Source organism: Phoca vitulina, unplaced genomic scaffold (assembly GCF_004348235.1).
Source record: "Phoca vitulina isolate PV1807 unplaced genomic scaffold, GSC_HSeal_1.0 scaffold100, whole genome shotgun sequence".
In the NCBI taxonomy this organism is placed as follows: domain Eukaryota; kingdom Metazoa; phylum Chordata; class Mammalia; order Carnivora; family Phocidae; genus Phoca; species Phoca vitulina.
Window position 1 is genome coordinate 1,492,373 of NW_022589803.1, and position 13,562 is coordinate 1,505,934.

At 40.1% G+C, this 13,562-nt stretch overlaps 1 protein-coding gene across 1 annotated transcript in view; it reads left to right on the top strand.

Moving 5' to 3' along the window:
• Nucleotides 1–13,562, top strand: part of MAPK1 (mitogen-activated protein kinase 1) — a 110,735-nt gene that overhangs the window by 76,690 nt on the left and 20,483 nt on the right. The window contains exons 4-6 of the mRNA XM_032397649.1: nucleotides 1,561–1,677; nucleotides 8,400–8,514; nucleotides 8,797–8,928. Coding sequence (XP_032253540.1) covers nucleotides 1,561–1,677; nucleotides 8,400–8,514; nucleotides 8,797–8,928 — 364 coding nt within the window. The remainder of the gene's footprint in view (nucleotides 1–1,560; nucleotides 1,678–8,399; nucleotides 8,515–8,796; nucleotides 8,929–13,562) is intronic.

Sequence of the window (13,562 nt, forward strand, 5' to 3'; positions counted from 1 at the left end):
GAGGTGGATGGGAGCTTTCTGAAGTTGAGTTGAGACACCCAACTCTGGGGTATTTAAGCAAAGATTGATGTCCATTTAAGTCCTATGAATATCTCTTAAGCGTGTCCTTTTCTTGTCTCCATTTTTATGGCCTGAGCCCAGGCTCTTACCATTTCTTAACTGAATTAGAGCAGTAAGGCTCCAAAACAGTCTGTTTTCCAGGCTGCCTTGTCCTATACTCTGGCCTGTCTTTATTAACATGTCTCTCTCTTTCTCATGTTAGTTCTCCAGATGCCAAGGAATTAAAATATCCTCCAATTGTATGAGTCTAAGTACAGTTGACCCTTGAACAACACAGGGATATGGGGCACCAACACCTGCCCCTCCCACACACAATAAAAAATCTGCATATAACTGACTCCCCCCAAGTTTAATAGCCTTCTATTGACCAGGAGCTTCAACTGACAACATCAAGTCAATTAACATATTTTGTATGTCATATGTATTACACACTATTCCTGCAATAATACCTAATTTAATTTTTTTGGTATTTCTAGGCCACACAGTTCATCTGCGAGTTTTTTCAGATTGTTGCAAATCTCCAAAAAGTTTTCCAATATGTTTATTGGAAAAAAAATCACATGTGAGCAGACTTGCATAGTTTAAACCCATGTTCTTCAAGAGTCAACTGTATATTATAGTTAAATTTTATATGTGTTGGAGTCTGGAGTAGCACCAAAATATTGGATAGCCAGCAGGTACTTTTGTGAGTCAGGAGAAATTAGAAGCTGGATATTTACCTAAAAAAAAAAATCACCTTCGGGGCACCTGAGTGGCTCAGTCGGTTGGGTGTCTGCCTTTGGCTCAGGTCATGATCCCAGGGTCCTGGGATAGAGCCCTGCATCGGGCTCCCTGCTCAGTGGAGAGCCTGCTTCTCCCTCTTCCTCTGCTATTGCCCCTGCTTGTGTGCTCTCTCTGTCTCTGTTAAATAAATAAAACCTTAAAAAATAAATTCATCTTCAGTATATGAAACCTCTTGTAAGGCTTTGGGAGTGGATTTGACTACATGGAAGAGAAGGAAGTGGGAAGAATCTTTGGAGGTACCTGCATTTGTGGAACAGGTGGAAGAATGGCAGGAAGTGAAATCTGAGAAACAAGGCAAGTGCAGGTCAAGGAGCTGATCTAGCAGTGTTGATCGTCAGGGGGCCAGCAGGAGTAGGCCCAAGAAATGACCCTGGGCAGTTTCTGGTGACTTCATTTTTACCCAGAACAGTTTTTGTCAAGTGACCTAGGCAAGATTTCTGTGGGATAAGCAGATAATGAAAGATGAGGATGCCTCTTAACAGACTCCTCCAGCCTGTTTCTCATCTCCAACATGTTGGATGGTCATCACTGCCTTCCAGGTTGTTGTAAGGATTATATAAGAATGAGTATATAGAATTCCCAGTGAAGCTTCTGCCACATAGTAATGGCAGCAACTGCTCATCATCATCATTATTGCTATTATATTTTTTATTTTTATGATGTTTTGATATTAATTTTATTAGAGTCTCTAAGGTGTCCCATTTTTTTCTCTCTTAGATCTGTGACTTTGGCTTGGCCCGTGTTGCAGATCCAGACCATGATCACACAGGGTTCCTGACGGAGTATGTAGCCACACGTTGGTACAGGGCTCCGGAAATTATGTTGAATTCCAAGGTAAGGATCAGAGGTTTGCATAAAAAGAAAACCAAGAAGCGAAAGAACTTTGGATGTGTGGTGCAGTAAACCTCCCTCTCAGTAAGCCTGTGTCTACTAGGTTGAGGCTTCACCTGTCTGGCCAGAACCAAGCTGCTGTCTTAATCTCCAGTTCAGCATCAACCTTCTGGGCCCTGGGATTTGGCCTCTCTACCTCTGCTGGAGTAGTGCTGATTTGTTGTAGAGTTGGGGGGACATGCCTGTCTGGTCGCTGTTCACAATAAATTGTCTGTGTCCTAGCCCTTGGTCAACTTTCCTGAAGTCCTACCTATGGCAGCTTTTACACCTGCTGCTGCCACAGCTGAGTGCAGGCTGGGTTTGTTAGAGGTTATCTGATAGTGCATATTTTTTCTGAAGGTGGACCAGCGCTGTTATAAAGGTCAGATTTATCTGGTAGTGAAGAATGTCTCTTCAGCAAAATTACACCATAGTTTGAAGAAAACGTAGGTGTGACAATAAAAAATTAAAAAAAAAACAAAACAAAACATAGGTGTGGAAAGAATAGGAATTACTATGGATTCTTTCAAAATTATTTGGTAGTCCTGCTTCCATATGCACCTCTTCATCTCAGAGTGGCTGTGGAGAGTGCATACAGGTGGGAGGCAAACATTTCTAACAATATCTGTGTCTTGGTTGTAAGAAATGATTGAATAAATTTATAAAAGCAAGAAAAAGTGAAGTATGACATCTTTGTTAGGTTTATGAGCCAGGTGACAATCATTGAGGACTGCTATGGAGATTGAGATTCAGTATTTTTAATATATCATTTGCAAATAGTATTGAATGAAGTGCCAGATTTAAGAAAGTAAATGGACCCAACATACTTCTATATCTAATATCTCAAAATTAGGAGATTTTGAACTTAATTCCATCTCTTGGTTTGCAAACTACCCCCAGTACAAGGTGGGCAAAGAAAACCTGAAGAGGCAGACCACTCCAGATTGGTAGTGGCAGTCTTAATACGTAAGGGAACTTATTACAAGGCTTGTCTTGGGCAGCCACAAGGTGAGTAAATCTTGGTACTCATCTGCCAAGCCTTAAAAGTTTATATAGAAGCCTTAACTGGGCTCAGTCACATATACTGCCCAGATGGTCTCAAAAACATCTATTCTTTCAAGGCTACATCCTTGAAAATGGCTCCTGCTGCGGGAACGCTGGGCAGAGCACATATTCCAAGGGTAGAGGAGGGGGTGAGGAGCTTCCTATTGCCAGGGTCCAGCTCAGGGATCAGCTGGGAGTCATGGCATTATGATGACCTTCTTCAACACCATCTGTTGTTAGTGTAATGTTAAGATACATGAAGAAAAGCAATAGAAGTAGGCATTGGGCCTTGTGTCTCAGATCTAGGAACCAGAAATCGACCCAAGAAGCTTTAAGGGAATTAGTGAGCCCATGGGCTTCACTCTCTTCCTCCATCCTTTATAAATAGAAGGGCTTGAGATAAACACTAAGTTGCTTTGTGAGGAGATGGAATTTGTTTAAAGCAGTTAGTTATTCTTGATATACATTTGTTCAGTTTAGTTATAAAAGTAAAATTGCATTAAAATAAATTCCATTATAAAGAAGGATGTAGTGTAACAGATGTTTCAGAGAAGAAAATGCCATGTTGATTCTCATAATTCTGTATTACACATAATCCCAAATAGTAGGTTCTTTCTTTGGACTGGCCATGTGACAGCCATTCCAAACCAGAAGCATTTGCGTGCGTGTGTGTGTGTGTGTGTGTGTGTGTGTGTGCGTGCGCGCGCGCGCGCCGGTGCATGCGCACTCTGCCTGCCGGTTATAAAGGAGAGCTGACAGTGTGCTTTTTATCCTGGTGCCTTGGTGGCCCTGCAGCCTCCATCCCGACTTGAGATGACTCCACTGTCTTCACCCTCTGGGGGGGAAATAACTAAACAGGATGGCCTCTGTGTTCTACAAGGTGCCCAGCACTTCTTGCTTGTAGAGTAAACTGTAATAACTGAGCGCGAATTCGTTTTATTTACAGCACCTCTAGCCTGAGAATGTTACTTCTAGGACCATATTCATTTTTTTCTTTTTATTAATTTAGAACATTTTCAAACCTATAAAGAATTGAGAGTACAGTGAACACCCTTACACCCCTTCCCTGGGTTTACCAGCTATTAACACCCTACTACTCCTTCCCTGGCTGTCTCTGCCTGCCTCTCTACCTTCTTCTCTCTTCCCTTTGGTCAAACCTTCTGACACTTCACCAACATAAACTGACTTTACTTGTAGACCCTTTGGGCCATACTAATACTCATTAAAGGCAGAGGGGTGTTTTTTCCCCACAGCCATAGTACCCTTAGCACACTGAGACAATCAGCATTAATTTAGTGACATCCCAGTTATCCCACCCAAAAGTATTTTACAGCTGTTTCTGTTTTATTTTCAGTCTATGATCTAATTCACGTTTGATGCATTGTGCTCACTCTAGAATAGTCCTCCCGCCCTTCCTGTCTTCTTCATGACATTGAATACTTTGCAGAGTACAGATTGGTTCCTTATGATTAGATTTAGGTCACACTTTTCTGGCAAGAACCCCTTGGATTCTTGGAACTCATGTATATGGAGCTTCTGTTTCCCAGCAGTCTTACCCTGGTGGTTTACCCCTGGATGACCCCTTGCTTCTATCATTATATTGGGGGTTGCAAAATGGTGATTTCCAAATGTATTATTCTTTCTACATTAATTCACTGCCATTCTTATATGAAGAGCTTTCCATTTTTTTTCTCTTTCTCTTCCTGTCTCCCACCTTTTTTTTTTTTTTTTTTAAGATTTAGTCATTTTAGAGAGAGAGTGTGCACAAGCAGGGGGGCAGGCAGAGGGAGAGAGGAAGCCAACTCACCACGGAGTGGGGAGCCCAGTGGAGGGCTTAATCTCATGACCCCAAGATCACAACCTGAGCCAAAACCAGGAGTCCGACACTTAACTGCGCCACCCAGGCACCCCTCCCACCTTTGTTTTTAAAAACATTATTATGGACTCATGAAATATATGCTGTCCATTATCATGTTTTTATTTTTATACTCATATTGTCCCCATTTTGGCTAGAGTGCTGTGTGTGTATTTGTAACATTTTATTTTCATAGAATTTTCAGCTTGCAAGAAAAGTATAAGGCAGTGGTTCTCAAATATTTGAGCCCCAAGATTCCTTCACTCTCTTAAAAAGTATCAGAGAGGGGCACCTGGGTGGCTCAGTCGTTAAGCGTCTGCCTTCAGCTCAGGTCATGGTCCGAGAGTCCTGGGATCGAGTCCCACATTGGTCTCCCTGCTCGGGGGGAAGCCTGCTTCTCCCTCTCCCACTGCCCCCTGCTTGTGTTCCCTCTCTCGCTGTGTCTCTCTCTGTCAAATAAATAAAATCTAAAAAAAAAAAAAGTATCAAAGATTAGGGGTTCCTGGGTGGCTCAGTAGGTTAAGCATCTGACTCTTGGTTTCAGCTCAGGTCATGATCCTGAGGGTCGTGGGATCAAGCCCCGTATCGGGCTCTGCACTCAACGTGGAGTCTGCTTGGGGCTCTCTCTGTCCCTCTGCCCCTCCTCCCTGTTCGCTCACACAGACTTTCTCTAAGATAAATAAATATATCTTAAAAAAAAAAGAAAAAGTATCAAAGACCCTAAGCAAGATTGTTTATGTGGGGTTATATATAACATCAGTATTTACTATATGGAAATTAACACTGAAATTTTTAAAAAGTATTAATATCTAAATAACAGTAATAAAGGTACTGCTTGTTAACATAAGTATTTTTTATAAAAAAGTATGTTTACTTTCCACAACAAAAACATTTTAGTTAGAAGAGCGACATTGTTTTCATTTTTCAAATTTCATGGGGCCTAATAGACTGTTGCTGGACTCTCGCCTAGTTCTGCACTCAGTCTGTCCAGTAGGTTGTTTGGGTTTAAATCCGTGAAGAAGAGTCTTCACATAGATACGTAATTGGGAAATACGTATGTTAGTAGTCTTTTCAGCTACTTGTGACTATTCCTTTTTAATATTATGGTGAAGCTCAACAAAATGAAAGATTCATTGTGGAATCTGAAACCATGCCACTGAACTTTTTGTACAGTCTTATTAAAACCCATTGGTCTACCTTACATTCACTGATGCTTGGTTTTATAATATTTAGCATTTGGAAAATACTGGTTCACTGAGTTAAGCAGATCTTCTAGATATTGTTATATTTCCTGTACAGTATCGTCACATGTTGTATAGCCTCTGGAAAAATCTCTTGTGCACTTGTGAGAGAATGAATGAAAAGGAAAACACCTTAGTAGTACAAAAGTAGTGTCACCCCTCAGATCCTTAGAGGGAAGCCACCGGGGCTCTGGACCACCTGGGAGAAATGCTGGCTAGAATTTCACCTCAGATTCAGACTCACCAGTTCTTTATCCTTTGTCTTGTTCGTTGTATCATTCTCTCTGTATACATGTGTAGATTTTTTTCCCTCTGAATCATCTGAGAGTAAATTGTAGTTGTGCCCCTTTACCCCTAAGCATTTCAGCATGTATTTCCTTAGAACAGTGTTTCTCATGTTCCTGAGGACATCTGGCAGTGTTTGGAGACATATTTGGTTGTCACAACGGGGAGAGGAATGCTACCTACTGGCATGAAGTAGTTAGAGGTCAGAGATGATGTTAAACGTCCTACGGCACACAGGATGTTCCTCACAGCAAAGGCTTATCCAGCCCAAAATGTCAGTAGTGCCAAGGTTGAGAAACCCTGCCATAGAAGAAGGATATTCCCTAATATGACCATGGTGTATTAATCAAAAGTGAGAAATTAAAAAGAAAAAAAAAAAGGTGGGAAATGTAACACTGATCCAATATCTAGTGTATTATTTATATTTGGATTTTGGATATTGTCCCAGTAATCTTTATAGCTTTTCTCCCCCTACTCCAGGCTCACACATTGTGTTGTTTCTATAGTCTCTTTCAATCTGAAATAATTCCTCGGCCTTTCTTGACCTTGATCCTTTGGAAGGGTACAGGTGGCTGTTTTGTAGAATGCACCTCAATTTTGTGTCATGTATTCTGGGCATGAGTACCACAGAAACAATATTTTGTTCTCAGTGTATTGTATCAGGAGGCATAGATAGTTTATGTCCGCATTGGTGAAATTCATGTTGATATTTTGGTTAAATGGTGTCCTCTGGTTCTTCACCATGTAATGGTGATAATTATTATTAGGTGAGTAGGAATTTGTGGGAAAATACCTTAAGATTGTGTAAGTTATCTTCTTCATCATACTTTCAATCACTACTTTTACCATCCATTGATGATTTTGTAGCTCTGTCGTTCCTTCTTTGTTTTAGTTCTCTCCATTTTATTAATTTATGGTTATCTTATTCAGTGGCTTCAGTTCCATAGCTAACATTCTGTATTTGATGTTCAAATTGTCCCAGGTTTTCTAATGGGAGCCGCTGTGACATGTCCCCACTAATGTTGAGCACTTCCTTACTTTGTGGCACTAGACACTCTAGGCTTACCTCATAATATGTTCCCTGTCCCAGACTTGGAGCAGCCATTTCTCCAGGGAGCCCTGGTTCCTTTTAATTATTTTGTGTGTTTTATTTATTTATTTATTTATTTATTTATTAAGATTTTATTTATTTGACAGAGAGAGACACAGCGAGAGAGGGAACACAAGCAGGGGGAGTAGGAGAGGGAGAAGCAGGCCTCCCGTGGAGCAGGGAGCCCGACACGGGGCTCGATCCCAGGACCCTGTGATCATGACCTGAGCCGAAGGCAGACGCTTAACGACTGAGCCACCCAGGCACCCCTGTGTGTTTTAAATGTTCCTCTTTATTTAATTTTGGCTCAAAGCAAAAGCTATTTTGGATTACAGGAATTTGGGGAATAATTATCTTGAAATTCAACCCCAGTTTATCATAGCTGCAGATCTGTTCATTCTGTGTTGATTTTTCACTATGTTTCTCTAAACTTTAATATTTGGCTGAAGTTTTTTTCTCTGTTCATTTATCACTATACCTAGCATTTTCCATAAAATTCAACTTACACTCCTTGGAGAGCTATCTTTTTTTACACTATTGTATGATTTAGATAATTATTCCAAGTCTTTTCACAGAATTCCTTTAAAAGAAAAATTATATCTGAAAATTGAATAGAAAAAGAAAACAAGAAATACGGATTGGTAAAATATGATGGAACCAGCACACAATACCCCCCTCGTCCCCCTCCGCTAGAGATGATGGGTTTTCAGCCTGACTTTTTTGAACATGATTTGCAGAATGGATAAAGATATTATGGAAGTATAGCAGTGCCTCTTTTTTTGAGTTGGTTTCTAGGTTTTCAAAATGAATAAATAGGCCACAGATGTCCTAAAGCAAGGGCTGTTAATGTTTTTTCCTTTTTCCAGCTTCAGCTTATAAGGATGCTTTCTTTCAAATCAAAGGAATGAAGTATACTTTGGAAATTCTCATTTATTAATAAGCTAATCAACTTTGAAGAGAGAAATAAAATCACGTAATCTTGGTTGTCCAACAACTTATAAGAAAGCCAAATTATTATGTGTATCTGCACACTCTCTTCTCTTATTTCTGAATTTAGAGCCAAAGGAGAAGGTAAAATTCCTGTCAGCCATGTACCTGTCCTGTAGGAGGATCTTACTGTTTCCGGTAACATTACATACCATTCTCAGTCTTTTCTCCCTTCCCACTACAGGGCTATACCAAGTCCATTGATATTTGGTCTGTAGGCTGCATTCTGGCAGAGATGCTGTCCAACAGGCCCATCTTCCCGGGGAAGCATTATCTCGACCAGCTGAACCACATTCTGGGTAAGGTTACCGAACATTTTAGGGGCTAGATTTACTCAGTTCACCTGCCACAGTTTACATAAAAGTCACTTTATGAAACTAGAGTAGTTCTGACAACAACTTAACCTATGAGTTTGTAATCTTGCTTGATTCCAAATATTAAGGATCCTTGTAAAAACTTTTAAGAAAGATAAGCATGGGGAGATGGTGAGAAAACAATTATCAGGGCCCATTGTGCCCTGCAGCCAAAAGGTCAGTCTACCTGGGTCTGGATAATTAACAGCTAATTATTTTATGTTGTAGGTATTCTTGGATCCCCATCACAGGAAGACCTGAACTGTATAATAAATTTAAAAGCTAGAAACTACTTGCTTTCTCTTCCACACAAAAATAAGGTGCCATGGAACAGGCTGTTCCCAAATGCTGACTCCAAAGGTAAATATTTTTTTTGTTGATTATTTTTCTTAGACTTAGCTTTTTGTTTGTTTGTTATATTGGTTAAATCATTAGGTCCCTAGCCTGAAAAGTTAGTCTGTGGCAATTGGGTAATACCTTATTTAGTACTCACTCTGTTGCTTTCTTCCCTTTTATTTATGAGCAGGGGCAGTAGGGTACGGGAATCTGGGAATGATGGTGTAGTTTTCCACCTTTGCTTTTTGTTTTTAATTTATTTTTATTTTATTCTTTTTTTTTTTAAGACTTTTATTTATTGGGGCACCTGGGTGGTTCAGTCGTTAAGCGTCTGCCTTCTGCTCAGGTCATGATCCCAGGGTCCTGGGATCAAGCCCCTCATCGGGCTCCCTGCTCAGCGGGAAGCCTGTTTCTCCCTCTCCCCCACTTGGGTTCCCTCTCTCGTTGTGTCTCTTTCTGTCAAATAAATAAATAAAATCTTTAAAAAAAATAAAGACTATTTATTTGAGAGAGAGAGAGAGGGCGCATGAGTGTGGGGGAGGGGAGCAGAAGGAGAGGGACAAGCAGACTCCAAAAGAGCATGGAACCTGACGCGGGGCTCGATCCCACAACTCTGAGATCGTGACCTGAGCCAAAATCAAAAGTCGGACACTTAATCAACTGAGCCACCCAGGCGTCCCTTATTTTATTCTTTTTTAAAGTATGCTCTACACCCAACATGGGGCACGAACTTAACCATCTCAAGATCAAGGGTCACATGCTCTACCCATTGAGCCAGGCAGGTGCCCCTCTTTGCTCCTTTCAAAAAAGTTTTTTTTTTAATGTTTTATTTATTTATTCACGAGAGTCAGAGAGAGAGAGGCAGAGGCAGAGGGAGAAGCAGGCTCCCCGCCTAGCAGGGAGCCCGATGTGGGACTCAATCCCAGTACCCTGGGATCATGACCTGAGCTGAAAGCAGACGCTTAACCATCTGAGCCACCCAGGCACCCTTTTTTTTTTTTTTAATTGTAGTTGACATACAATAAAAAATTAGTTTCAGGTATACAGCATAGTGATTCCATAATTATATACATTATTAAATGCTCACCATGATAAGTGCATTACAATATTATTGACTATATTCCCTATGCTGTGCTTTTTGTCCCTGTGACTTATTTATTTTTAGAATGGGAAGTTTGTACCTCTTAATCCTCTTCACCCATTTTGCCCACCCCTCAAGCCGCCGCCTCATTGCTACTTCTTAACTTGGATTAAGTTCACATTTTTAGGATTCAGAAAATTTGGGAGTCTGCAAAACAAATTATACTTTTTTCATCTTGTCATTGAATAATTTTTCAAGTCAAGTTTTTTCAAAGAATAACTTAGAATAAAATTCACCCTTTTTAGTTCTGTGGGTCTTTGACTTTTAACTAATATATGTAGTTACATAACTGCCACCAAAATCAATATATGGAGTATTTTCATCACCCCCAAAAGTTGACTTGTGCCCCTTTGTACTCATTTCTCTTTAGTCCCTGGCAGTCCCTGATTTCATTTCTCTCTGTTACAGTTTGCCTTTTCCAGAATGTCCTAGAGATGTAATTATGTAGTATGTGGCCTCTTATGTCTGGATTCTTCCACTCAGCATAATGCATTTGAGAGTTACCAATTTCTTTCCTCCCTTCCCTTCCCTCCCCTCCCCTTCCCTTCCTCCCCCTCTCTCATCCCTTCCCTTCCCCTCCCCTCCCCTCCCCTCGAGAGAGTGCACACGTGAGCATGCAAGTACGGCAGGGAGGGGCAGAGGGAGAGAGAATCTTAAGCAGGCTCCATGAGCCTGATGCAGGGCTCCATCTCAACGACCCTGAGATCATGACCTGACCCGAAATCAAGAGTCGGACTCTTAACTGACTGAGCCACCCAGGCACCCCAAAAGTTATCAGTATTATTGCTTGTATCAGTCTCTTCAACAAATGGTGCAGGAACAATTAGACATCTATATCCCCCCCCAAATAAAAACCTAAAAATGGAACATAGGCCTAAATATAAGGCCTAAAACTATTAAGCTTTGAGAAGAAAACAGAACAAAATCTTCATGACTCTAGGTTAGACAAAGATTTCTTAGATAAATTACCAAGAGCCCTCATCCATAAGAGAAAAAGGTGATGGATTTCATTTTACTCTTTTATATTTTAAGTTAACTTTGTTTAATAATTATGTTATCCATTAGGCCTATTTAGCATGTATCTGTTAAATATATTAGGTGGTTGGTTTTTTTGTTTTTTAATAGGTGCCTGTTTTTAAAGACTTTATACTATTACAGAATTGTGGTAGGCAGAGTAATGACCCCATCCCCAAAGATGTCCACATCCTGATCGCGAGGATCTGTGAATATGTTAGGTGACATGGCAAAGAGGAATTAAGGTTGCAGATGGAATTAAGGTTGCTTATCACCTGATTTTAAGAAGGAGGAGATTGTTGTGGATTATCTCAGTGGGCCCAGTATAATCACAGGGGTCCTTGAAAGTGGAAGAAGAGGGCGCCTGGGTGGCTCAGTTGGTTAAGCGACTGCCTTCGGCTCAGGTCATGATCCTGGAGTCCCGGGATCGAGTCCCACATCAGGCTCCCTGCTCAGCAGGGAGTCTGCTTCTCCCTCTGACCCTCCTCCCTCTCATGCTCTCTGTCTCTCATTGTCTCTCTCGCAAATAAATAAAATCTTAAAAATAAATAAATAAATAAATAAATAAATAAAAGAAAGTGGAAGAAGAAATCAGAATGGGAAACCAGAGAGAGAGCAGTTTGCCAGCACCTTGGTGCTTGTTCTTCCGCAGCTTTCTTTATCTTCATACATATCCCTATTTTTACCTAAAATTTCCTTTCTATAAATAATTATTATATAAGCTAACATTTTTGGTAAAAATTCAAAAGTTTTAGGAATATTCAACTAAAAGTGAAATTCTTTTATAATTATTCCCTAAAGGTCACTGTTAATAGAATTGTATCTGAGTGTCTTTCCATGTTAATACATAGATCTGGCTTTTCTTTAATGATTTTAAAACATTTCATCCAGGGGTGCCTGGCTGGCTCAGTCAGTAGAGCATGCGACTCTTAACCTCAGGGCGGTGAGTTCAAGCACCGAGTTAGGCATGGAGCCTACTTAAAAACAGCAACATGTCATCCAGTCTTCTTTTGGAAATTCAGCTTTTTCTAATTTTTGCTCTTATGTCTGTATATGTTTACTTTAATAACTGTCAGCTTCGATGTTGAATTTGTTTTATGTACTGATCTGAGTCAAGGTTCAGAAACACTTGGTTGTTTAAAATTAAATTTATTTTTGATGTTGGAGGAACTATCTTTTAAAATATTTGATACAGGGGCGTCTGGGTGGCTCAGTCCTTAAGCGTCTGCCTTCGGCTCAGGTCATGGTCCCAGGGTCCTGGGATCGAGCCCCGCATCGGGCTCTCCGCTCTGCGGGAAGCCTGCTTCTCCCTCTCCCCCTCCCCCTGCTTGTGTTCCCTCTCTCGCTGTCTCTCTCTCTGTCAAATAAATAAATAAAATCTTAAAAAAAAAATCTTTGATATAAAGGTATAGTGTGTTATCATGGGAGACAGTTTGAAAGTATAGAAAGAATAGGTAAAAGAAACACGCTTAATTACCAGAATCCCAAAGTAATCTTTAACGTTTGCTATTCCAAGGTGTGCACAGCTTTTACCTATTTAGTTATAATTCTGTAATTACACAATGCATTATAATTGTAAGATTTTAAAAAATTATACCTTCATTTGCATTGCATAGGTTACTGATTAGATTGGTTTGTATTCTGTGTTGTCCCAAGCATGTCACCTAAATCTTACTTCCTAAGTTGCCTTTTTAATACATAACAAAACTACATAATTAAGACTTTATAATAAAAAGACCTCCAGACTTCCCTGCTGTTTGTTTCCTCACTCTTTTTTATTGTTAGCTGTGATTTGTATCAAATTATTTGAGACTTAGTTAGCTTATTGTCCTTAGGTTAAAGCTATGAACTTTGAGATTGGTTCATTTAGATAATAATTAACATTACTAAAATCCAGAAAGTTAATTTTGAAATGTAGGCCTTGGATGAAAATAATGAAGCAGGGAGGGGTTATAACTAGAATAAAAAAAGTGGAAAAATGGGAGTTGGTAGTGCTGGAGTGAGCAATATAGCATCATGTGTTAGAAACACGGTTTCTAACAGAAACAGAGTTTCCGTTCATAGCCAGCCACTTACTAGCTGTGTGAACTTTAGACAAACTACTTAACCTCTCTGGGACTCAGTTTTCCCATTTATTTATTTAATTTTTTTTTTTTTTAAGATTTCTGTCTTTATATTAGAGAGAGCGTGCGTGCCGGGAGAGGGGCAGAGTGAGAGGGAGAGAATCTCAAGCTGAAATTCAAGCTGAGAATCTCTGACCTGAGCTCAGAGTCTGAGGCAGGGCTCAATCCCAGGACCCCGAGATCCATGACCCGAGCTGAAATCAAGAGTCAGAGACTTAACCAACTGAGCCACCCCTCCTATTTTACAAAATAGAGTTAGTAATAGTACTTGCATCACAGGGTCATATGAAAGTTCAGACCACTGGAATTTGTAGGTCTAGATTCTGAGATCTTAAGACTGATTTTTTTTTCATTTATATATCTTGGAGATCTTTCTGTAT